Below are 23,777 nucleotides of genomic sequence, written 5' to 3'. Positions count from 1 at the left end.
ATGAATATGGGAGACAATTAGGCACATGAGTTTCTATAGAGTTATATGCATAAAATACTACATAAAGAACTCCACCAGGCTAGGGATCTGCCTTTTGTCTGGCAAGTAATAAGGAACTAATGCAGGTTCTTTTGAAGAAGAGTAACAAAATGAAAATGACACTTTCAAGAAGTTAGTTTTTCAAAAGTGTGCAACATACACAAAATCAATATGAACAGTACAATCTCATTTTTGTTTAAATATATGTTTTGAAGGATATGTTAAAAATATCAAGAGTGGTTATCCTAGGTGATGGGGTCTAATTTTTTGTTTGTTGTTTATTTCTGGATAACTTGTATTACTCTTTAAAAGAAAAACAAAACTATATAGGAAAATAGGGACTTCCTTGGTGGTGCAGTGATAAAGAATCCGCCTGCTAATGCAGGGGACACGGGTTTGATCCCTGGTCCGGGAAGATCCCACATGCTGCAGAGCAACTAAGCCCGTGCACCACAACTACTGAGCCCGCGAGCCACAACTAGTGAGCCCGCACGCCACAACTACTGAAGCCCGTGTACTCTAGGGCCCGCATGCCGCAACTACTAAGCCCGTGTGCTGCAACTACTGAAGCCCATGCGCCTAGAGCCCGTGCTCTGCAATAAGAGAAGCCACCACAATGAGAAGCCCGTGCACTGCAATGAAGAGTAGCCCCTCTCACTGCAACTATAGAAAGCTCATGTGCAGCAACGAAGACCCAACGCAGCCAAAAATAAATTGTTCTTTTAAATTTAAAAATAAATAAATAAATAAAAACAGGAAAATGAAATCCCTATTCAGATTTAGGTGTCTAACACAGGGTGAAAGAGTGAAACCGTAGCCAAAATATCCAGTTTGTAAGTTACAGTAGATGAATAGATGGAGGAGTGGGGGCCTGTCTGAGGACAATGGTAGCCCAAAGAGAAGACGTATGAACACAAAAGACTTAAGTAAATGAGTAACAGTTCCTAAGCAAACCCATGAATGTCTGAAATAAACAAACTTAAACCATGCCATAGGTCCAAGAAGAGATCAACAGCTGCCACATTATTCTGTCACATTCTTTTAGGTGCCTGATGTGGGGACATACTTACTGTTGACTTTATTTATATTGCCTTGAATTTCAGCTTGAGTGAGCAGCTCCTCATAAACGTCCCTCTCTCTCTCAGAGCTTTCTGTCTGAAGATGAATAAGAAAGTGTAACTAAATTAGCTCAGGTCTCTAAGAAGACCACAGAAATATATTTGTGCTCCTCCCCCACCACTACAGAACCAACAGCAAGTAAGGGTGTGGCTTAAAATCCTTAATAAAGAAAAGAGCAGAATGCTACACAACTGTAACTAAACACATAAAAAGCAGATCTGGGCTTCCCTCGTGGTTCAGTGGTTGAGAGTCCGCCTGCCGATGCAGGGGACACAGGTTTGTGCCCCGGTCCGGGAAGATCCCACATGCCATGGAGCGGCTGGGCCCGTGAGCCATGGCCGCTGAGCCTGTGCGTCCGGAGCCTGTGCACCACAACAGGAGAGGCCACAAAAAAAAAAAGCAGATCCACTTGTAAATAACAAGCCCAGGGGTTCTTCCAGAGTCAGGCAAGAGAAGGAAGCACTGGTGAACCCTGCCCTGCTCACTTGTGAGTCTGCATCCTTGCCTCAGACCTGAGCAGAACAGGTACATCCAGGGATTAGATCGCAGAGCCTGTCACTGGTTTGCACAAAACTCAAGAAGGAAGCAGAAGTCAAAATAGAATCTAATACCAAAAGACTACATACTGGGTAACTCCATTTCACTTATATAGAATTCTAAAAAAATAAACTAAAGTGATCGAAAACAGACTGGTAGTTGCTGGGGTCAGGGGTGGGGAGTACGAGGAGGTACAGACTGACTGCAAAGGGGAGACGTGGGAACTTTTGGGGTGGTTACACATCCATATACATTTGTCAAAACCCATCAAACTGTACACTTTAAATGGTTGAATTTTACTATATGTAAATTAATACCTCGATAAAACTGATTTTTAAAATGGAGTCATATCAAACAGTGAAAGAATATAAATCAGTTAGAAAGATCAAATGTTCCATTTTTACCCTGTTTTTAGCATTTGTCATTTTGTCCTGCTTGGCCTGGTAAAGTACATCCTGGTAAGTGGAAGCCAGGGGCTCTTCAAGGTTCACAAGCATGGCATTGGGATTTTTCAAAGCTGCAAACGTGTCAGCTGAAATTCTATGGTCAATAGCTTCATTAATGGCAATAACGGCAGCATGTACTAAAAAAAAAAAAAATTCAAAACATAGAACACTAAGGTTATACAAAGTAAAGGATATACATTACACATTCAAACACTGCAACCCCCTATCACAGAAAGAGGCTCCTTTTCATAGAGGGAGGGGTTAGAGGACCCCCAGATCTTCAAGCCCAGTCTTTTTCCTCTGATGCACAAACCCACAGCTCGGCCTGTGATCCATGTCTGAAATGCTGAATCTGAAATCTTAACAGGGAAATATTCATAAGAGACTCTGAAAGGAGCCTCTGAGCATTTGTTATGGAAATGTTCACCTTAATCATCACGTAAACACCATCAGAAAATAAGAAACTCCAAAAGGCACTGAAATGTAGAATTCACTTTCTAGTGCTTTTATTTTAATCAAAATCACTCACTTATTTCCAAATAACAATAGCATAGATAACTGTATAGTAGTGTTTAAATCTATATCTACTGACCTAAACTTGCTAGCAAAATTCCTAATGTCTAAGACCATCATTATAGTATTAATCATTAAAAGTAGTAGCAACAATCCCATTTGAACCCACAAAATTTCTCTCTTCTTACATGCGGCTTCATCCACTGACAGTTCATTAGCCAGAATGCCCCCGATCTTGCTAAAGGCAGGCATCTGGATCCCATACTTCTCCAGTTCAATCTTCATGTTGTTGATTTCTTCTTCTACAGGGAAAAATTAAGACCCAAACAAGCAAGTTAAACACCTTTCCATAACAGAGAAGGAAACAGATTCCTCAACTACAAAATGTATTGGATAAAATGACATCTACCTCTTAGGGTTGTTAGAAGGATTTAAATAAGATAATATATGGAAAGCACTTAACATGATACCCGGTACATAACATGCACTCAATAGACACAGTATTATCAAGAGCATCAGAAATAACTATAACATGAGACTGGCTCTATTGAAAATAGTTCTCCCAAACTGCTACTTATGGCATTCCCTATAATGAACTTACGAATGGAGCAGCTTTAAAGGCAGCTCGAACAAGAAGTGAATCACAAGCCAGTTATCTGTCTTTACAATCCAAATCACTAGCTACTATTACACAATTTCGTTTCTAAGGCAGAAAGCCAAATGATAAAGAAAACAACATGTAAGGTTTGGCCCTTGCCCCAAGTCTGGGGAACAACTTCTCTGGAAGGAAAAATATCACAGATAAAAGTTTTATTTACAATTTTTAAAACTCCCCGGCCTACAAAAGATTTGACTCTATCTTACCCCTAACCAGTATTACCATTGTTCTTTTGCTCCCCAAGCCCCCATCTCTTCAAGCATCTGACTATAGCAAACACCCACCCAAATAAGCTAAAGTTTTAAAATTAGTAAATTGTCATCTTTGTATCATCTCGCTCCCCTTCCCTTGCCTACAACTGGTGCTCACTGGAAGGGAAGGGGCAAGACTGTTATAAAGATTTTTCACTGTACATGAACCTTTAATGTTACATGTTAGTATTATATTATTTTTTACATACTATATGTTAATATTCTTTCTAACTTACATATAAGAAAACTGAGAATTATCAATCATACCCATGTCATAACTGAGAGAACAGAGCTTGAAATTCCAAGTTTAGTGGAAGAAGAGGAGAAGCAGGAGAAGCAGGTTACTCATGCTTTTTTTTAATCTCTGTTGGCACAGTGTTTTTAAAGCCGTACGTCTTTAAGATTTGCACTGTTGACTCTCCAGGTTATTTCCACATAAATCAAGCACTTCCTGCCAAGTTTGTAACTTCTTACCTGTGAAGTCAACCTTTCCATATAGGTCTTGAATCTGAGGAGCCAGGCCTAGTTTGAACAGGTACAAACTAGAAGATATAATATGCAAAAGAGTCAGGCCTCGCAGCTGAACCTCCCTGTTGCTCTAAGTTCAAAGGGGAAAATCAGCATAAAGGACAGAAACACTCTGAACACAGAGACTCCCAGTACTCTACCATATTCCACTTTGCAGTTACAATACTTTACCTCAGAGCCTTTTTTTAGTTTTACATAACAAGGAGGTCCTTAAAAAGTCACATAATGTAATGCAAAAAGCACTGGACTGGGAATCAGCAGATGCAAGTTTAAGTCCCAGCTCCAGCACAAATCCAATGTGTGATTAGATGTTAATATAAATGTTAACATAATAAATATAAGTGAAGTCTCTTCACTGTTTACCTTCCTGTGATCAGTAAGTTTTAAGTAACAGGACATTTTAGAAAAGTCTCATAAAAATGATTCAGACAGCAAATCTTACTTAAGCTGAATTCATATTACTGATGGAAAAGTTTAATTCAGGTACTTTAAGAGTTTTAAATAAAGTATATATTATAAATCTTTACTCTTTAAATAAAAATATCCTACACTCTAAGCTCCATGAAGGCAGGGACAATGAAAGTCTTATTTACCAATGCCTACCCAGAGCCTGGCATATATTAATAAATATTAATCAATATTTCACAGATGGATGGAAGTCTGTAACATGAGTTAGATTAACTGGATTCTAAGGCTCTAGCAGGTCAGAATCAATAAATTAGAAGAGATCAGAAGGGTGACTTCCCTGGTGGCGCGGTGGTTAAGAATCTGCCTGCCAATGCAGGAGACACGGGTTTGATCCCTGGTCCGGGAAGATCCCACATGCCATGAAGCAACTAAGCCTTTGCGCCACAACTACTGAGCCTGCGCTCTAGAGCCCGCGAGGCACAACTACTGAGCCCACGTGCCACAACTACTGAAACCCACACGCCTAGAGCCCGTGCTCCGTAACAAGAGAAGCCACCGCAATGAGAAGCCTGCGCACTGCAATGAAGAGTAGCCCTGGCTCGATGCAATTAGAGAAAGCCCGAGCGCAGCAACGAAGACCCAACGCAGCCATAAATAAATAAATTATTTATTTATTTATTTTTTAAAAAAAGAAGAAGAAATCAGAAGGGCACTCCACAGGGATTAACGTGAGCAAGACACTGACAGCCTATCAATAAGGGAGGAAATAAAAAAATGTCTAAGAAATAAATCACAGAAACTCAATAGAGCAGTCTACAGTTTTTGCAGATAGCCTATAAACCTCAATATTATCCAAATACAAATATGTATCACGCATATTGCATTCACAGAACTGATCAGAACCCAAACTGCATATAATAAACCCCAATGCATAATCTAAAAAAAAAAAAATCAAGTGTTCTAAAAATACATTAGAATATATACATCCACAATAACTAATCACTTTCTCAGATAAGTGCAAATATAAATCATACGTATATGATTAAGGGCTTTTCTTTAGAATAAAATGCTCAAGATGGAAATACATGAAGTTCCTCTCTGCAAAGATTTTACATCTATTCAATAAAGTTTCCAAAGCCAAACAGCTAACAACTTTCTATACACATTTTACCTTATATACTTTCCCCACACAATGTTCCATCTGCATTCTAAATTAGTAGAAATATTTTTCTCCAGAAATTTCTTCCTCTTTTATTCCTACTTTAAAACAAGAAAGTGGCTGCCACACTTTTAACAAAAGCTTGGGCATGTCACTTTCACAGCCCCAAGAACAGTGAGTTAGCTTTTAATATCTTTCAACAGTAAATTAAAGGTGTTACAATGATATCACTAGCTGCTATAAAAAGTAGAGGAGTGGTAAGCAGAAAACAGATGGGCATCATCTTTCTTTTATCTCATTTTAATTATTAGGAATATTTTAAGGATATGCTGGAGTTTTAAATGGAATCATAATGGCCACTTGGATCCTCTTATCCAGCATCCAAAGTATTTAACCTCACAGCTAAAACTTAAAACTCCTAACAATAAACACCACTTTCAATCTTTGTTCCTAGTCTCCTATGTCTGCTTACAAATAAGCTGTTAGGTACCTATAATAGTCAGCCTGTAATTGAGCTCAGATTTCTTTTTCTTTTCCTATCTAAGATATACTTTATAGCAATGAGGAAAAGGAGGTTGTGTTAGCCTATCTGGATTCCAATTACTGTTACTGATTGTAGAGTAACCTATGAAAGAAAGTTTTACAGTGTAAACAGCATTATAAAACACCCCCAACAAGCCTTGGGGAAGCACCCCTAATCAAATACATTACTTTTCTGCAAAGAGACATATGAATAATCATATTAAGTAGATAAACATTCTAAGTAATCTCAATTAATACTGATCAGATCTTGCCAACAAAGGAGTTTGAACTAAACCAAAACTCATTTTTCAGATCTTTCAGCATGTTTTTTTGAATTTAGGATAAAGGATTATGGGCCAATTTAATCCCAAAATCAGTTCTTAGAAAGATAAAGCATCAGAGGAAATGGAAAGGAAGTATACAAATATATTTGAAATAATGGAGAATTAGGGTCTTATCTGAGAGTGGAATGTAATCTACAAGAGTAATTTAGTCTCACTAAAGTACAGTAACTATCTCTGGAATAATGCCAGTCAAGACTGAGGGAGAAAAAAAAAAGATGGCAGGAAGGGAGAAAACAAGAAGATAAAGCTTCTCTATCACTGTTGATCCAAAAGGGAAACAGTGCCTCACCCAATACAGGTAAGTGAAGTGAGGAACCTGCCTTGAACACTGCTGTGTAAAGGTAAAGAAGAGGCTCAAGCACTTACAAACACTTCCTACATACCCTTCAGGAAAAACACTGTAAGGGAGGAAAGAAATCATAAATCACCAACCAGAACACACTGCTGTGTATATACTTTCTAAGCACGAACTGCATATTGAACAGAAATGGAAAACAGTAGCAGGCTTCCTCCCTTTCTCATTTTGACTCCATCATTAGAAAGGCAGTTAATTCTTCAATCTGTCTTCAGAGAATTTGAGGGCCTGGGACTCAGGTTACACTGCAGAGAGTAGTGGCTACAGAACTAGCAGAGAGGAATTCTGCCAGCTTAGTTGCTGTGCCTGCCAAGTTCAGATATCCATTGTAGGTACAGCCTTCACAAGGTTATCAACATAGACTTCACAGAACACTAAGCCAATCACAATACTCAGAATTTAGCTGATTTTGGCTCAGACATATGCATCTGAAATTGCTACATTCTGAAAATTCTCCAATATATCACCTATTCCTAAACAATTTTTTAAAAATTCTCATGTTACCATTGTTTGTCCAATGTTATGCTATGTACCTTGGAGGGGGAAAAAAAGTAAGGCATGACTTCTGTCCCTAAGATGCTAATAAATGTAATAGGGAGAAAAGATATGAAAGAAGCAATATATAACAAACAAACAACAAAACGAAAAACACACACACAAAACTAAACCAAAAAAAAAACAAAACAAAAAAACCCCCCAGAGGTTTAGAAAAAGGAATGAGCTGAGGTCATTTGAGAAACTTCACCAAGAATGTGGGAACTGAGCTAAAACTTGATTGGATAAGCAGAGACAAACATGAAGAGCCCTTCGACAAAGTACCATTTCCTTTTTCATTTATAGGACAGAAAGTACCCCCTTGAGCTGGGGGAGGGAGAGGGAGATTTGTTATAATGTATAATTTTGACACACATTTATTGTGATTATAGGCTAGGCATCTAAGTGTTGATACTAAAGACACATGGATAAAGAACAAAGGAAATACTTCTTGTCCCTAAGGAATCCACAAGAAAGCAAGTTATAAGAACAAACAGTAACCAGAGTACAATGTAACAAGCACTATGCTTGAAGTAAGAGGTATGTTATAAAATGCTAAAGGAGCACAAAGATGGTAAGTAGCTAATTCTGCCAGAGAGGGAAAAAGTAAGAGAACATATTAATGGTAGCATTCTGAGGTGGCACCTGGAGAAAAGCATACGTTAAACCAAGGAGAAAAGGCATTTCAGGGCTTCCCTGGTGGCACAGTGGTTAAGAATCCGCCTGCCAATGCAGGGGACACGGGTTCGAGTCCTGGTCCGGGAAGATCCCACATGCCGCGGAGCAGCTGAGCCCATGAGCCACAACTACCGAGCCTGCGCTCTAGAGCCCATGAGCCACAACTACTAAAGCCCACGCACCTAGAGCCCGTGCTCCGCAATGAGAAGCCTGCGCACCGCAATGAAGAGTAGCCCCCGCTCGCCGCAACTAGAGAAAGCCTGCGCACAGCAACGAAAACCCAATGCAGCCAAAAATAAATAAATAAATAAATTTTTAAGAAAGGCATTTCAGGCACAGGAAACAGCAAAACCAAAGGCAAGAGTACATAGCCTGTTTGTTGAAAATACTAGAACATAGGTACACAGGAGAGAATGGCTGGAGGTGAGGCTAGAAAGGAAGCCTCAAAATATTTTATGAAGCGTCTGATACCATTAGGGCTGTTTTGGAAAGAGCTCTGACAGCAGCATGGCAGATGGATCAGAAGGGAGAGAGCCTAGTGAGGGAACCCTCTAAGGAGGTTAATGCATTCATTAGTCCACACAAGAGATCTATTAGCCCTCAGTTATATTCTCTCCTTTATGGGTTTCACACTGATTCCAGTGATACCAAGGATCTGGCAAACATTTGATCCAGAAACTGGAGACAACAGGTTTCTTGTGGGTCAATGTATATATTATACATGCATACATATAATTAACATTTATTAAGTACACATACAGGATGCTATATAAGAAGAGCAGCCCAAGAAAAAAATCTCATCCTCATGTCCCTTCTCATACTTACTTCTATCATCTTCTGCTTTAGGCCTACGGCCATCAAGTAAATTTGCACCACTCTGAAGTACTATACTACTAGCACCTACACCTCTCCCATCCCATCCTCCATCCAGACATATCACCTCTTCCCTCCAATTTAGTACTTCGTTCATTCTAAGAGCTGAGGACCTGAAATTAAGTCATCTTCCAAATTTACTATGAAGCTGTGATAAAACTATACCTTGTTTCAGTTCCTATTTATTATTTTTGCATTGACATAAAAATTACTTAATGAACAAATGACTTGTCAAGGTCCTAGATAACTTAATAAATTATCAATCAACCATTTGATATTTGCTGGTATTATTTGAAGATGTTGCCAAAATTTAACTGTACTACCAAAGAGTATCAAGACACAGTGTATTTAGTAAATCAGTTTATCAGCTTGAAACAAAATGAGAAACAATAAAAGTTTTCAAATGTATGTAGTTTTTATAATTTTTAAGAGACTTTAATTTAAAAGAAAGGGACTACATCTCAAGAGAAATGCATAGTTCACTGAAACACTAGATCAATAATGAAAGATTATATTATGTTTTTAGAGGAAGATTTTTTGTTATTATAGGAATAAATAAATCCTTTCTCCCTAGAAGAACACAGCTGTTTCTCACCATTTTGTTAAGATAATAGTGCTCTATTCTATTTGAAAATTCTGAAGCAAATGCAAAAACTTTTTCATCATACCCTGGACAACAAGCTACACACTCAATTCAGATGTGACTCCTAAACTGCTTTTTTTTTAAATTGAGATATGACTGACATATTATATTAGTTTCAGGTGTACAGCATAATGATATGATCACCATAGTAAGTCCAGTTAACTTCCATCACCACACATAGTTACAAATTATTTTTCTTGTGATGAGAACTTTTAAGATCTACTCTCTTAGCCACTTTCAAATACATAATACAGTATCATTAACTGTAGTCACCATGCTGTACATTACATCCTCAGGACTTATTTATTTCATAACTGAAAGTTTGTACCTTTTGACCACCTTCACCCATTTCGCCTACTCCCAAATCCCCGCCTCTGGCAACTACCAATCTATTCTCTGTATCTATATACTGCTTATTCTACCAAGAAAATCTGATTACCTAAGTGCATGGATACAGTAGATACATCTTGGCATGTTCTTTCGATCATAGATGTCTGTAGTTTCCGGATAAAAAATCTAAAGAGAAATAAAAGAAGTAGAGTAAGGCATCCATCCACTAGAGTTCATTTAATCATTCAACAATCATGAATAATACAAGTAAAACTTTGGACGATTAGAAAACATTGTCAGCATTTGGCAAATAACCTCATTAGGGTGAACAGACATTTCATTATAAGTAATGTAAGGAACAAAATGATACAATACACAGTGAAAAGCACTACTTGGAAAAGACTTATTTGGGTCAACCCACTGAATTTTACTAAGTATGTGAGAGTGAGTTACTTACTGCAGACACAGACATGGGTAAACAAAACTCAAGTTCCAGTCCAGCTTAAATCAGTGGCAAGTGTATGAGGCTCTGAAGGATTGCAATCTTCCTAGTTGCTATCTAGCAGGCCTAGATTGAGTAATAATAGCTCAACAATGAACATTTACTAAGTGCTTCAGTATGTGTAAAATCACTACATTTAGACATTGAAAAAAACTACAAAATATTAAAATGTGTTATAATGCTTGGGGGAAGTAGAAAGATACACAGATAAAGTAGGTAGAATAGAGGATGTATATGGGAATGAGAGAGATGGGGAGTTTTCCTTGGTAGCATGTACCACAATTAATCAACTATGTGCACTGAAATTATCTGTCTGACTCCTCCAATAGACTATAAGCCACATGAAGGCAAGGACTAGGTCTATATTGTTCACTGCTGTATCTTCAACGCTAAGCCCAGAGTCAAGGTCATGGAGGGAGCTCTCTATGTTTGATGAATTAACGAATGAGGTAGGATAGGAACAGGGTAAGTTTAGATGGAGAATTGCCTTGAATTTCAAGACCTTTTCTCATGGTAATGTGGTACTATACAACTCAATCTGTAATTTAGAGGAATAAAGGGGTAACAGTGGATTAGAGAAGTGAGACTGGATTATGAAGCGATTAGAGGAATCTGGATGAGCAATAAAAGGCAGTGAGAAGAGTACTATAGCACTTTGTGTCTAACTCTATTATAGAACTTAACACATTGTGTTTAATTACTTGTTTTTATGCTTGTTTTCCCCCACAATACCTATTGCTCCTGATGAGGAAGAACTGTGCACCCCCAAGAGAAATGGGGGTCTTTTTTGATAATTTTTCAAACTTTCCATGCTCATTTCCTAAGATTGAAATGTCTTCTCCTGAACTGTGAAAATCATGGTCAAAGTCAGTCACCCTCCCAAAAACAGTACAGAATACATTTTAGAAAGCAATAGAAAAAAAATAAGGTTGGGAGGGAGGATAGAGGCAGATTATGAGGACCTTGAAAGTCAGACAAGTTTGAACTTGATATTCAGGCTTTAGAGAAGTCCTAGCTTTGGAGCCAAGGCTAAAAACAACCTCAGGAAGATCTGACTGGAGACAAGACACAGGATACACCGAATAGTGAAGAGATTGAAGCTGAGAAAGCAGGCTGGGAGGTTGTTTCAACAGATAAAAGAGACATTGCAAATAACTGAGGAAGGCTTGGGGAATGACTGCATTTAGGAGTCCAAGGTAAATCCAAGGTTTTGAGACCGGATGACTGGGAACATAATGACATGGTACCATTTATGCGGAGGAGAGGAGGTTCACTTGGGGGAAAAGGTAGGTTTAGTTTTACATATGAGAAACTGTAGGAGATAGAAAGCTATCCAAGGGGAAATGTCCAGCAGCCAATTGAAGAAACTGTGTTTACCTTATAGCAAAGAGTCTTCAAAACAACTGAAACCATGAGAATGAGAGAATGTAGCTAAAATAAGAATTGCATCTTAAGGAATGCCTGCCACTAGGATGTAGAAGGCAGAATAATTGAAGAAAACAGAGGACTATTAGGCAGATTAAAAACAATTTTAAAAATCAAAACAACAAAATGTTTCATGTAGGAGTTGGCCAACAGCACCAATTATAATAAAGAGTCAAATGGATAAAAACCAAAAAATTATCCTATTAAGTCTCTATAATTTGTATGTACCATATAAAGAGATTAGGGAAGATATCCCAATAAATACTATTATTGTCAATTATCGATCACATGTTACATTATGAGCAAAAACACATTTTTAGGCTAAGTATCTTTAGTCTACATTACTCAGAAGTCTTCTGGACTTAAATCATATAGAGCAGACATTTCAAGGGTAATAGCCATAATAATCCTATTGTTCCTGATAGCCTCAACAGTTTGTTGAGATTGTGGTCCAGGACAATGCACCACTGTTAGTAAACAAAAAAGGTAATAAGATTAAATTATTAAAAAGGCATTTTGTAGTAACAGTACTATTAGCAATAGCAAATATTAACAAAGCTCTTAGTACCATTCAAAAGAGGTTAAATTGTTATTGCCCATTGGGCATACTATATAAAAAACAGGAACAGGAAGTTACAGGTGCATAGAAAGGCCAAGTAGCTGTAAGAACTTGACGTATTGCATTTCCTGACATTTGTGGGGCTTAATTCTCAAACATACCAGTGCAAGGAAGAGAACTTCAGCACTTTGCTCTGAAAAAAAGAGGACACAAGCTAGTCTGCAAAGACTTAGCTCTGAATTTACTCAGTTCAACAGGTATGTATGCAACAGTGAGCTGAGCACTCTGCTAAATGCCAAGTGTTCATTCCAAGTGGTTTCAGCCACTTTCTGATACTCCACATCTCATTTCTTTTTAATCTTTCTTTGGTTACAGAAATTTAGACTCCACAGAAACGTATAAAGAAAATAAAAACCACCCTTTAACCCCATCACACAGAAATGAAAACTATTTCTCCTTGCAGATTTTTCCCAAGAATACTCACTTTATTTTTAGACAAAAATAGTGATCTCATTTTAGCCAGAACACAAGCTCTTATAATCGTAGCCTGATTTTTTTTTCACTTAACACATCACGGTTATATATATATAGATTGACATCATCCTTTTCAACGGCAGCACTAGTATTTGACTGGCTGTAACACAATTAATACCCTGAGTGAAGGAATATGTGGTTTGCTATCAATTTTTTCTATCATATGCAATGCTGAAAAATCCTTACATATACATTTTTTGTGCTTGTCTAATTTTTTCTTTCTTTTTTTGAGCCGGTGGGGTGGGAGTGGGGATAAATTCCTAGAAGTAGAATTCTTAGGTCAGAGGATAGGGGGGAAAAAAAGCTGTCCATGCCTCTAACAGTGACACTGTATCAGGGCCTCTACGGATTCAAGGTAGGACTAGGTAGCTAGATGTATGATCAGGCCACCCAAGATGGCTATTCTCTTGCTCTCTGTACATCTCCTGCTCAACCAGTCCCTGCTTCACCTATACCCTACTCATATGGCTGACATTCCCTCTTAATTATACAGCCTAATCAGTAAATGTTAGTGATCTTTAGATCAGAATGGCTCCACTATGATAGCTTATCAAAGGGGAAAAACTCTGCCCAAGGGGCTATGAGGGACATGCCCCTCTGCTGCTTTCCCTGGTAACTAACTGATGAGCCAAACTGACGTCAATTCCCCCATAACTGGTAAACTCCTCCTCCCCCTCATCCCCACCCCCAGTAGCAAAGACTGCTGCCGTGTTCTGCCTGCTGTCTGCCGTCCACGGTAGGGTGTCACTCCAGAACCCTGACTCGGACAGCTGAGATCCCCTATCTAATAAACCAGTGATGTCTCTGTTGCTGTCTCGGACTCCTCCCTCATTCTCAAGGCAACTACAAGGCTTGCAGGCCTGCAAGGTGCAGCCCAACACTTGAGATGGCAATTTCATTAAGAGAAGCACTAAATAAACTCTTGAGCAAAACACTCAAGGATGCACACTCCCGTATCAAAACTACAGCTATCATTCCAAACTCATTAAATTGTATACATTAAATATGTATGTTTTTTCTGTAATCAATTACACCTCAATAAAGCTGTCAAAAAAACAAAAACAAAAAACCTACAGCCACCTCCAAAACCAGATAAAAGAAGTAAATCTCATTATACTGCCTCTACAATTTGAAATGTAAAATAAACCCTTCATATTACCTACAAATTTGGTTATTCTGAAGCTGGAAGATGACATTTCTAAAATATTTCCTTATGTTTCCTAAAGTCAAACTTGAATGTAGCAACTTTGTGAATAAAATCCACTGAACTGTACTCTTTAAAATGGTGAATTTCATGGTATATGAATTTGTTTGTTTTGTGGGGGGGAGTCACATTGCTCAGCTTGCAGGATCTTAGTTCCCCAACCAGGGATTGAACCCAGGCCCTGGCAGTGAAAGTGCCGAGCCCTAACCACTGGACCACCAGGGAATTCCCTCATGGTATGTGAATTTTTTTTATTTTTATTTTTTATTTTTTATTTTTATTTTTGCAGTATGCAGGCCTCTCACTGCTGTGGCCTCTCCCGTTGCAGAGCACAGGCTCCGGACGCGCAGGCTCAGCAGCCATGGCTCGCGGGCCCAGCCGCTCCGCAGCATGTGGGATCTTCCCAGACCAGGGCACGAACCCGTATCCCCTGCATCGGCAGGCAGACTCTCAACCACTGCGCCGCCAGGGAAGCCCTGAATTATAATGTTTATAATTTGGTGTAGTAAAAGTAACTGACATCATAGGGAATTTCTCTAGGGTGAGGTGAAGCAGGGATGAGAAATATAAAAGAAAAAGAACAAAGCTATTTCCTAAAACAAACTGAAGAGATCCTTTAGTATTAAAATATAGATAGACAGATAGATAGATAGATAGATAGATTACCAAAGAATCAATTGAGAATAATTTTACAGGTAGAATGAGAACTGTTATGCCAAACAGCCAGAACTAAGCCAGAACAATGAATATCACATAAATTACCTTAGGCAATCCAATCTCACCCATGGCATTCAACCACTGAATCACATTATCAGTGTGTCTAAAATGGAGGCCAGTTGCCTAGAACAAATAAAAGACCATTAGGCACTGTTTGGCAATATTGAAGCAAATACTAAATAAATACTCTGTATCAATAAAAGTTTCCCTGTAAGACTTTACATGGTCCCCTTAAACTTAAGGTCTGTCTGTATCATTACACATTCTAATCTCCAAAAGCCAAATCCACATCTCAGCTCTCCTCAGTTAAGAACCATCTGGAGAATCTTCCTGTGTACAGTGTGCTCAGCAGAACATGGTCTTTGGAATTCAATTGTGTTGGATTCAATTCCTGACTTGGCTATCTATTGGTGACACTGGGCAAGTCACTTCACCCTACTGATTCTGAGTTTCCCCATCTTTAACACCTACTTTATGTTTGTTGGAAAGATTAACTAAGAAAATGTACATAAAGCACTCAGTGTGGTGTCTGGCAAGTAGAAGATACTCCCCAAATGAGGTATTTTCATACTACACATATAAACATCCCCCTCTTAACCTCTACACCTGTTGTTTTTTAGGAAGGTTTACCCTCAAGACGGTTAGAGGTGTAGGCTATTGTCTTTACTGTTGCTGGAGACTGCTCTGTCTGCCTGTTCTGCACACATTTTTTAGAGTCAACAGAACAGCTCAGGAGGTGTCTTCAGAATAACCACTTATTTAAAATTCAGCATATAAGTCTTTGCTTTTTGATGAAGAAAAGTTTCTATTTGGGATGTTAATTTTGGCTTAAGACCTATACTTTCCTTGTTTTCCTTTTAATTTAAATATTAAAAAGCCAAACAAAAAAACCAACTCTTTTGATTCTGTCTTCATCCTTAACTCATTCTGAGCTCTTGCCCAATTCTTACAGTTGACCCCTCTTACATTTGCTCTTGGTTTTGCAATCTTCCACTATCTTCTATACTCATCCTTTTTTCAGATAAGAGCTCTTAGGAAAGCTCCCCACAGAAACTCTGTGAGCAATGGGAATTCGGTCCTTGTCAACATCCCAACTTAATTAAAGCAGTCTTCTTTTTGAGGGCCCTGGGCCACAAGAATCAATCACGTATCTCAATTTTCTGAAATCGGATCACTGTCCCGTTTTACCTTAAACTTTAATATCATGGGGTGATTTTCTTCCCCCGAAGTTGCTATTGCTTTCAATTTGCCAACAAATCTCAGAGCTTGGTTAAAATTAGACTTAAAGTAGTAATTCCCCTAGTTACTTCCTCTACCTTCTAAGAAATAAAAAATTCATCAAGGACCATGAAAATTTCTAGATACAAATTACTCATTAGAATTGCGCCAGAAATACGGACAGCTGAAGTTCTTTTACTACTGTATCTTGACTTTGCACTAAATTTTCTCCACTCTGCCAGGTATTTTATTTTGTTGGAACAAACACACTTACACATATTTCTCAGTAACTCTTTCACAGGATAAAGTATGCTAAACTTCTCTCTCAAGTTTACAGAAATTTAAGCACCAAGCAAGGATGGACTCACCTTGTATCTGGTCTGCTCTCGATCATAGATCTTCTTCAGTGACACCACTTTAGGGGAGAAGAAGTTTCCTAGTTTGGCAAGATAGACCCCATTCCGAAGTCCCTCTTCCAGTTCTGTGGTGGGAGGCAGGTCTTCCCCCAGGCATGCTTCCATCCACCTGCACAGAAGGAGGGAGGACATGACAAAAGAGAGGGAAGGTATGAACCCCTCCCCTCTTCAGAGATTTCAAGCTTAATTTCCATTCTCCTTGGAAAAGTTTAAGTTGAACATAAGCAATAGTGTTTGAAGACTCAATTTCACACACATCCTTGTTCTGGCCCAGTCAGATCTCAGAGGCAGGGAACTTAGGAAAATTTCCAAGTATAAACGCCACCCTCTTCTCCACCCTACTTTCCTCTCCTGCAGCAAGAGAGCCAGCTGGCTCCCCAGGTCCTAAATGCCCCACGAGCCTCAGCCCAGACTGTCTCCCTTACTCCTTCAGTTGCGCCTTAAGAACTCCTAAGAAAAACCTTTTGTAACTGAAGCCACCATCTCTCAACTGTTCAGAAACTTACATTTGCAGCTTAGGTTCTTTTCTGGTTTGAGAATTCAGCATCCATAGTGAATTTCTAGGTTCAGATTTTAAAGTTGTTTTGGGGATTCCAAAATAGTCAATCATCTCACCTAAAATACTTAAGGAAACTCCAATGGAAGCAGTAAAAGTGAATTCTTATGTGTTTTTTTAGAGGGGAAAGGAAGTTGTAACGGAAAACTATATTGTCCCCCTCGGACACCTCTCACAAGATTTCAGGGAATCCCAAGATAAAACAAAGCCAAGTTTATTTGCATGTATTTTCTACCAACAGAAATGTAGTTAACTAAAAAAGTCATTTAGGGCAATGGTTTTAAACTTTTTTTTGAATCACAGAATCGTTTGACTATCTAAGGAAAGCTACAGATCCTTCCCCCCCAAAATGTATATATACTTAAATTTAATATATAATTTCAGAGATTTCATTGACCCCGGTTTGAAAACCCCTAATTTATAAGTATGCTACTCAAATTTTACAAGGCTACTGTATCCCCAAATTCTTTACTATTCTTTACAGGGGTTGAGGGGGACCACTAGATGATGCCTGGTCTGTTTCCCTAGTAATAAATCTTTGAAAAGCCAAATGGGGAAAGAAAAAATCCAGAGATACAGGAGACTGAAGTAAAAGCTAGATTTACTGCCAAATGGGACAATACAAGAATGAAACATTTATAATGTTAATTGATACCTAAAATTTAAATTAAAAGACAAATAAAACTGAGCCACATTTAAATATGCCATATTTTATACACACACACACACCCATGAAAATTTATAAGAAAACTCTAACATACCAATAGAAAAATAGACCAAATAATATATAAATGTATTTATAATCCCATTTATGTGTGTTTCTATATAATTCTTTACATTAATAAAATTGCCTGAAAAGATGTACAATAGAGCTTGAATTTACATACTTTTAAAATTATTAGTCTTATAATTCAGAATAAAATTTCTTATATTAATTCTATCTTTTCAAACTGAGATTACCACTCAGAATCTTTAAAAAATAATGAGGGAACTCCCTGGAGGTCCAGTGGTTAGGACTCAGTGCTTTCACTGCTGGAGCCCGGGTTCAATCTGTGGTCAGGAGCTAAGATTCCCACAAAAAAAAAAAAAGGAAAAGCAACAATGTTCCTGTTTTTCTCAAGTTCTATAGAATAGTTAACTCAACCTCACTTTCAAGTCTATTCTACTTCTAAAGCAGCTAGCATACTGTCTGACACATAGTAGATACTTAAATAAATACTAGCTGGATAGATGAATGGGCCAGAGAATTTTCTGGTTATTTCCTACACCCAATGATATTAAGTTTTCTCTTCTGGCTTTTCTTTTAGGTAGTTGAACTGAAATGTCATAAGGGGAAAAAGAAGAAACGAATTAATTTTCCAGAAGAGTTACCATAGTAACTAAATTAGATATCAATTTGTAGCAGCTACAAAATCCAAACTATGCTTCTCCAAGAGCCTACGACCATAGGACAATGTGGAAAAGAACATAGGTCAGATAGGAAAATAGCTGTAGTCTAAGGACACATCTCATGTAATTGTCCATCCAATATTTTACTGCTAAAAAGGATACAGCAAACAGCTCCTGGCAATCCCTGCTCTCAGGGGACAGTCTAACTTATGTTCTCATTAACAGGGACAAACCTAGAATAAATCTTAAGCCCAAAATATCCCTTTACCACATAATAGTATGAAGAAAAAGTTACTTATTTTCCTCTCAAAATGGGGAAGACTGTGGATAAACAACACAGTAGTGCTTTTGGCTTGAATCAGAGCCAGCTACCAGGGCTGTTTAGGTTCTCCTCTCCTCTGAGATCACTGGATTAAAATCAGAGTAAAAGGAGGGACCACAGCCACATCTCCCACAATCCTTTACCTTCGCCTTCTCTTGTCTAACTGCTATAAAACAGTCCTGACTGATGACAAGACTCACAAGCTTTCTATAGCGGAGTAGAATACCCTAAATATCACACAAGTGTCAGGCCTGAAGAAAAGCCACCTGTGATCTGGTGGAAAGGAATAAGCAGAGAGGGAGAGCTAGAGGAAACAGGCAAAGCACAGAAGTGTCTCTAAACAACCGCCGCAAGCCCAAAACTGCCCTCCAATTCCCTGTGTGGCTCACCCTCCATTCTAAGCTCTGCTCCACAGCAGAGAATCACCTGGTTTGTTTATAAGAATAAAGTTAGTTAAATTAGGACCAAACTGCTTGAAAAATTAACAGCATTAAGTAGGATGCTATATTACTAGATTCTTAATCTCAGCATCAGTTTGGATTCTACTATAATTCTGAGAAGATGCAACAAATTCTCCTGTCCTTCTCTACAGCCCATCTGAGATTCCCCCTCTGCCACAAACTCATAGCATCACAAAATGTGAGAGAAAGGAACTGAATGCACTTCTAGGGCAAATCCCTTTGGGGTTTTCCCCTCTATATAAAATCTATCCATTGAGGAAAATTACAAAACATTTCTCAACATTTTATGAATATTTTTCATGTTACTATACAGTTTCTCAAGACTTTCGAGTTACATTAAAATTCTACCAAATGCTAATCAGTCACCTATGTTGGGCATTTATATCATTTCTAAATGTTTTCAACCATTAAATAATTCTGCAAGGAACGTCTTTGTACACAATGTTCTTCCTTATTTAGAATTAATTCCTTTGGAAACTCCAAAACAAAAAATGTTATTGCTCAAAAGCTTACCCAAAGGCTGTACCTATTTGTACAACTCTCTCATTTTACAAATAAGAGTAAGGCCTATCAAAGGTTACCTGCTAGCTAGTGACAAAGGTGCGATAAGAGGGCCCTGATTCCTAATTTAGAATCCTTCTCACTAAACCACTATTGCTCTTACCACATCACCCCCAAAGCCTAACAGAGCTGAGCTCCACAGGGCTGTCTAAACAGGACCAAGTTTCAGATATCCCATGCAGGAAAAAGGCTGGTATCTCTCCAAGTTCTGTCCACTTAATAGGGTTTTAAATATTTCAGTTTAACTGTAAGACCACCAGTAATTCTCAACTCAGACACAAAGCTTCCTTATAAAACTTAAGCATTTAAATTAACTTTATAAATACACTTAAGAATAAATCTATGCATTGATTCTTATCTTACACCAGGCACAAAAATCCACTCAAAACGGATTAAAGACTTGAATGCAAGACTTGAAACCATAAACTCCTTTAAGAAAACACAGGGGGTAAGCTCCTTGACATCAGTCTTGGAGATGCGTTTTTTGGATTTGACACCTAAAGCAAAGGCATCAAAAGCAAAACTAAACAAGGACGATTATATCAAACTAAAAAAATGCAAGACTTGAAACCATAAACTCCTTTAAGAAAACATAGGGGGTAAGTTCCTTGACATCAGTCTTGGAGATGATTTTTTTGGATTTGACACCTAAAGCAAAGGCATCAAAAGCAAAAATAAACAAGGACGATTATATCAAACTAAAAAAAGCCTCTGCACAGCAAAGGAAACCACCAACAAAATGAAAAGGCAACCTATGGAATGGTAGAAAATATTTGCAAATCATATATCTGATAAGGGGTTAAATCCAAAATATATGAAGAACTCATGCAACTCAATGGCAAAAAAAACCCTAACAATCCAATTTTTAAATGGGCAGAGGAACTGAATAGTTTTCCAAAGAAGACATACAAATGGCCAACAGGTACCTGAAAAGATGCTCAACATCATTAAATCATCAGGGAAATGCAAATCAAAACCACAATGAGCTATCACCTCACACCTGTTAGAATGGCTACTATCAAAAAGACAAGAGAAAGTGTTGGTGAGGATGTGAAGAAAAGGGAACCCTTGTGCACTATTGGTGGTGTAGACAAAGAATGTCCTCTGCCACTTCAGTAAAACAAAGAACGTTGAGGCCATCAAGCCATCAGCCACTGCAGCGGCCCATGACGGTGCACCCTAAGGGGAATTCAGGATGGAGAAAAACAGGTTGCCTGCCACCAAGCCATGAACCTCTACATCCAGCCCCAACGGTATATCCTGAGAGGATTCAAGAGAGAGAAAAAAAGAATACTGGCTCTACATAAGGTGAATATCAAAGGAATAATTTCAATAAGCCCAGACTCTTGCATCTTTCTGTAAGTAGAAAAGCACTTAATTCATTAACTTGAGATGTCTGGGTTTTTTGTTTTGTTTTAATAGCAGTAATCTTATGATGGTCTGACTACCTGGTTTGGGTTTTGTTTTTTGTTTTTTTTTCTTAAAAAAACTCATTTATCCTGGTTCCTCCCTTACCTCTTTGGAACAGTCCTTCAGAGCTATCTGAGAGGCTGTCTCCTGGGCTTTAAGTCCTCATTAAAGCTGCCGAATAAAACGTAATTCTCAACTTTTAGGTTGTACATTTTTTTTCAGCCAACAGTGGGAATATAAATTGGTGTAGCCACTATGGAGGCAATATGAAGGTTCTTCAAAAAATTAAAAATAGAACTGCCATATCATCCAGCAATCCCACTTCTGGGTATACAGACATCCCTGGGTATCAACAGGGGATTGGTTCCAGGACCCACGTAGACAGGTACCAAATTCAAGGATGCTCAAATCCTGTACATAAAATGTCATCGTATTTGCATACAACCTAAGCACACTCTCCTGTATACTTTAAATCATCTGCAAGTTATTATAATACCTAATACAATGTAAACGCTATATAAATGGTTGTCTATATAATGTAAATGTTATGTAAATAATTGCTGCCAAGCAGCAAATTCAAGATTTGCTTTTTGGAACTTTCTGGAATTATTTTTTCCCTAAATATTTTCAATCCACAGTTGATTGACTCCACAGATGCTGAACCTGCAGATATGGAGGGATAACTGTATAGTCAAAAGAAATGAAAACAGGATATCGAATATAAATCTGCACTCTCATGTCCACCGCAGCATTATTCACAATAGCCAAGATATGGAAACACTAAGTACCCAGGAATGGACGAATGGATAAAGAGGTTGTGGTATATGTCTACAAAGAAATATTATTCAGCCATGAGAAAGAAAGAAATCCTGCCATTTGTGACAACATGGATGGACCTTGAGGGCATTATACTAAGTGAAATAAACCAGACAAAGAAAACCAAGTACTGTATGTATCACTTAAATGTGGAATCTTAAAAAAAAGTCAAACTTTAGTGCTTGCCATGAGGTAGGGTGTGGAGAAATTAGGGAGAGGTTGGTAAAAGGATACAAACTTTCAGCTTTAAGATGAATGAGGTCTGAGGATCTAACTATAGTTGCTAACATTATATTGTATAATTAAAATATGTTAAGAGAGTAGAACTTAAATGTCCTCACCAAAAAAAAAAAAAAAGATAAACGTGAGGTGATGGATATGTTAACTACATCCTTTCACAATGTATACATATATCAAATCACCACAAAGTACTTATTTTAAATATCCTATAGTTTTACATGCTATTTATACCTCAGTAAAGCAGAAATTTAACAAATAAATCAATCTATGCACAAAAGAAAAGTCACTGGTCAACACAATTCTCATATTACCAATTTTCATGTTTAAAACTGTCTTAATAGTCATAGAACTTCACAGTTGGAAGGCTCATTAAAGCTCTTCCAGTCTACCCCAACTCCTCCACTCCCCTCTCACCTTCCACTCCCTCCCCCACTTTAATGCCTGAATGCTTCCAAAACATCTTGGCCAAATCATGATGTAAGCTGACCCTGAACACTGATGCTGACATGGAAATCACACATTCAAGTTAACCCATTTCATCTCAGGATTCTAGTAGCCAAAAAGTTTTTATTAAGCCAGCAGTTAGCTCCCCATTGACACCCTAAGCTGCCTTCTGAAGCAAGACAACATATGGAATTAAAATATAATGTGACCAGTATTGGCCAGGGACTTTTAAAGACGTGGATTTATATCCTGTCCCTGTTACTTATCAAGACAGCAAGTCACTTACCCAGTTTCTTCATTCGTTAGAAGGGAATAACAATATTTTCCAAATAAGGCTGCTGTTGAGGATTAAATAAGATTACACGTGAAATACAGTGCTTAGCACAGTGCTTGGCTGGGTATTTAAAAATTTGTGCTTTTCCTCCTTTCCCCTCATATGATGAGTCACATGCTGACACTTTTGTCAGTAAAATGATTCCTTTTCCTTCAAGTACTCTTCATGAAAAGAGAACAGCACCTACCTCACAGGACGATTGTGAGGATTAAAAGAGATAACACACATAAAGAGTTAAGAACAGTGCCTGGAATAGAGTAAGCGCTCAGAGCGTTAGCTGATATCACTGCTAGTGTTAGACATGACTCCCTGCCCCTCACATCTTTCTCATTCATCTCTGAACACTATGCTCCAGGTGTGGTCTGACTGGCCTGAAATGGAACCGGAATATCACTCCTTCATTCTGAACACTCCAAAACCACAGACAAAGCCTCAATTAAATTATTTTACAACACTTTTCCACTCAACAGAGATTCTTCGTATTTTTTTCCCCAAATATGCAGCTGCTAAACCCGATCTCTACAGCTCCATATTAGATCCATTATTTGCACTCATCTCTACTATGTTTCTTCATGTTTGATTCAGCCCATTGTCCCGAAATGTCAACACCTTTTGGGATCCTAATTCTGTTACCCAAAATACCAACTTCTCTTCCAGCTTCACATTATCCACAAATATTAATGGGTTTTAAAGAATGACGAGGAGGAGTTCACCAAATGGCCAAGGCAGAGA

The 23,777-nt window shown here is 38.1% G+C and overlaps 1 protein-coding gene across 1 annotated transcript in view; it reads right to left on the bottom strand.

Moving 5' to 3' along the window:
* Window positions 1–23,777, bottom strand: part of IQGAP1 (IQ motif containing GTPase activating protein 1) — a 99,921-nt gene that overhangs the window by 49,618 nt on the left and 26,526 nt on the right. Inside the window, exons 3-9 of the mRNA XM_060005376.1 lie at window positions 16,465–16,621; window positions 14,924–15,001; window positions 10,047–10,123; window positions 4,038–4,105; window positions 2,843–2,956; window positions 2,100–2,278; window positions 1,110–1,194 (exon numbers count right to left, since the gene is read on the bottom strand). Coding sequence (XP_059861359.1) covers window positions 1,110–1,194; window positions 2,100–2,278; window positions 2,843–2,956; window positions 4,038–4,105; window positions 10,047–10,123; window positions 14,924–15,001; window positions 16,465–16,621 — 758 coding nt within the window. The remainder of the gene's footprint in view (window positions 1–1,109; window positions 1,195–2,099; window positions 2,279–2,842; window positions 2,957–4,037; window positions 4,106–10,046; window positions 10,124–14,923; window positions 15,002–16,464; window positions 16,622–23,777) is intronic.

Source organism: Delphinus delphis, chromosome 2 (genome assembly GCF_949987515.2).
Source record: "Delphinus delphis chromosome 2, mDelDel1.2, whole genome shotgun sequence".
NCBI lineage: Eukaryota > Metazoa > Chordata > Mammalia > Artiodactyla > Delphinidae > Delphinus > Delphinus delphis.
The sequence above is the reverse complement of the archived record's forward strand: the minus strand, read 5'-3'. Positions and strand labels throughout refer to the sequence as shown.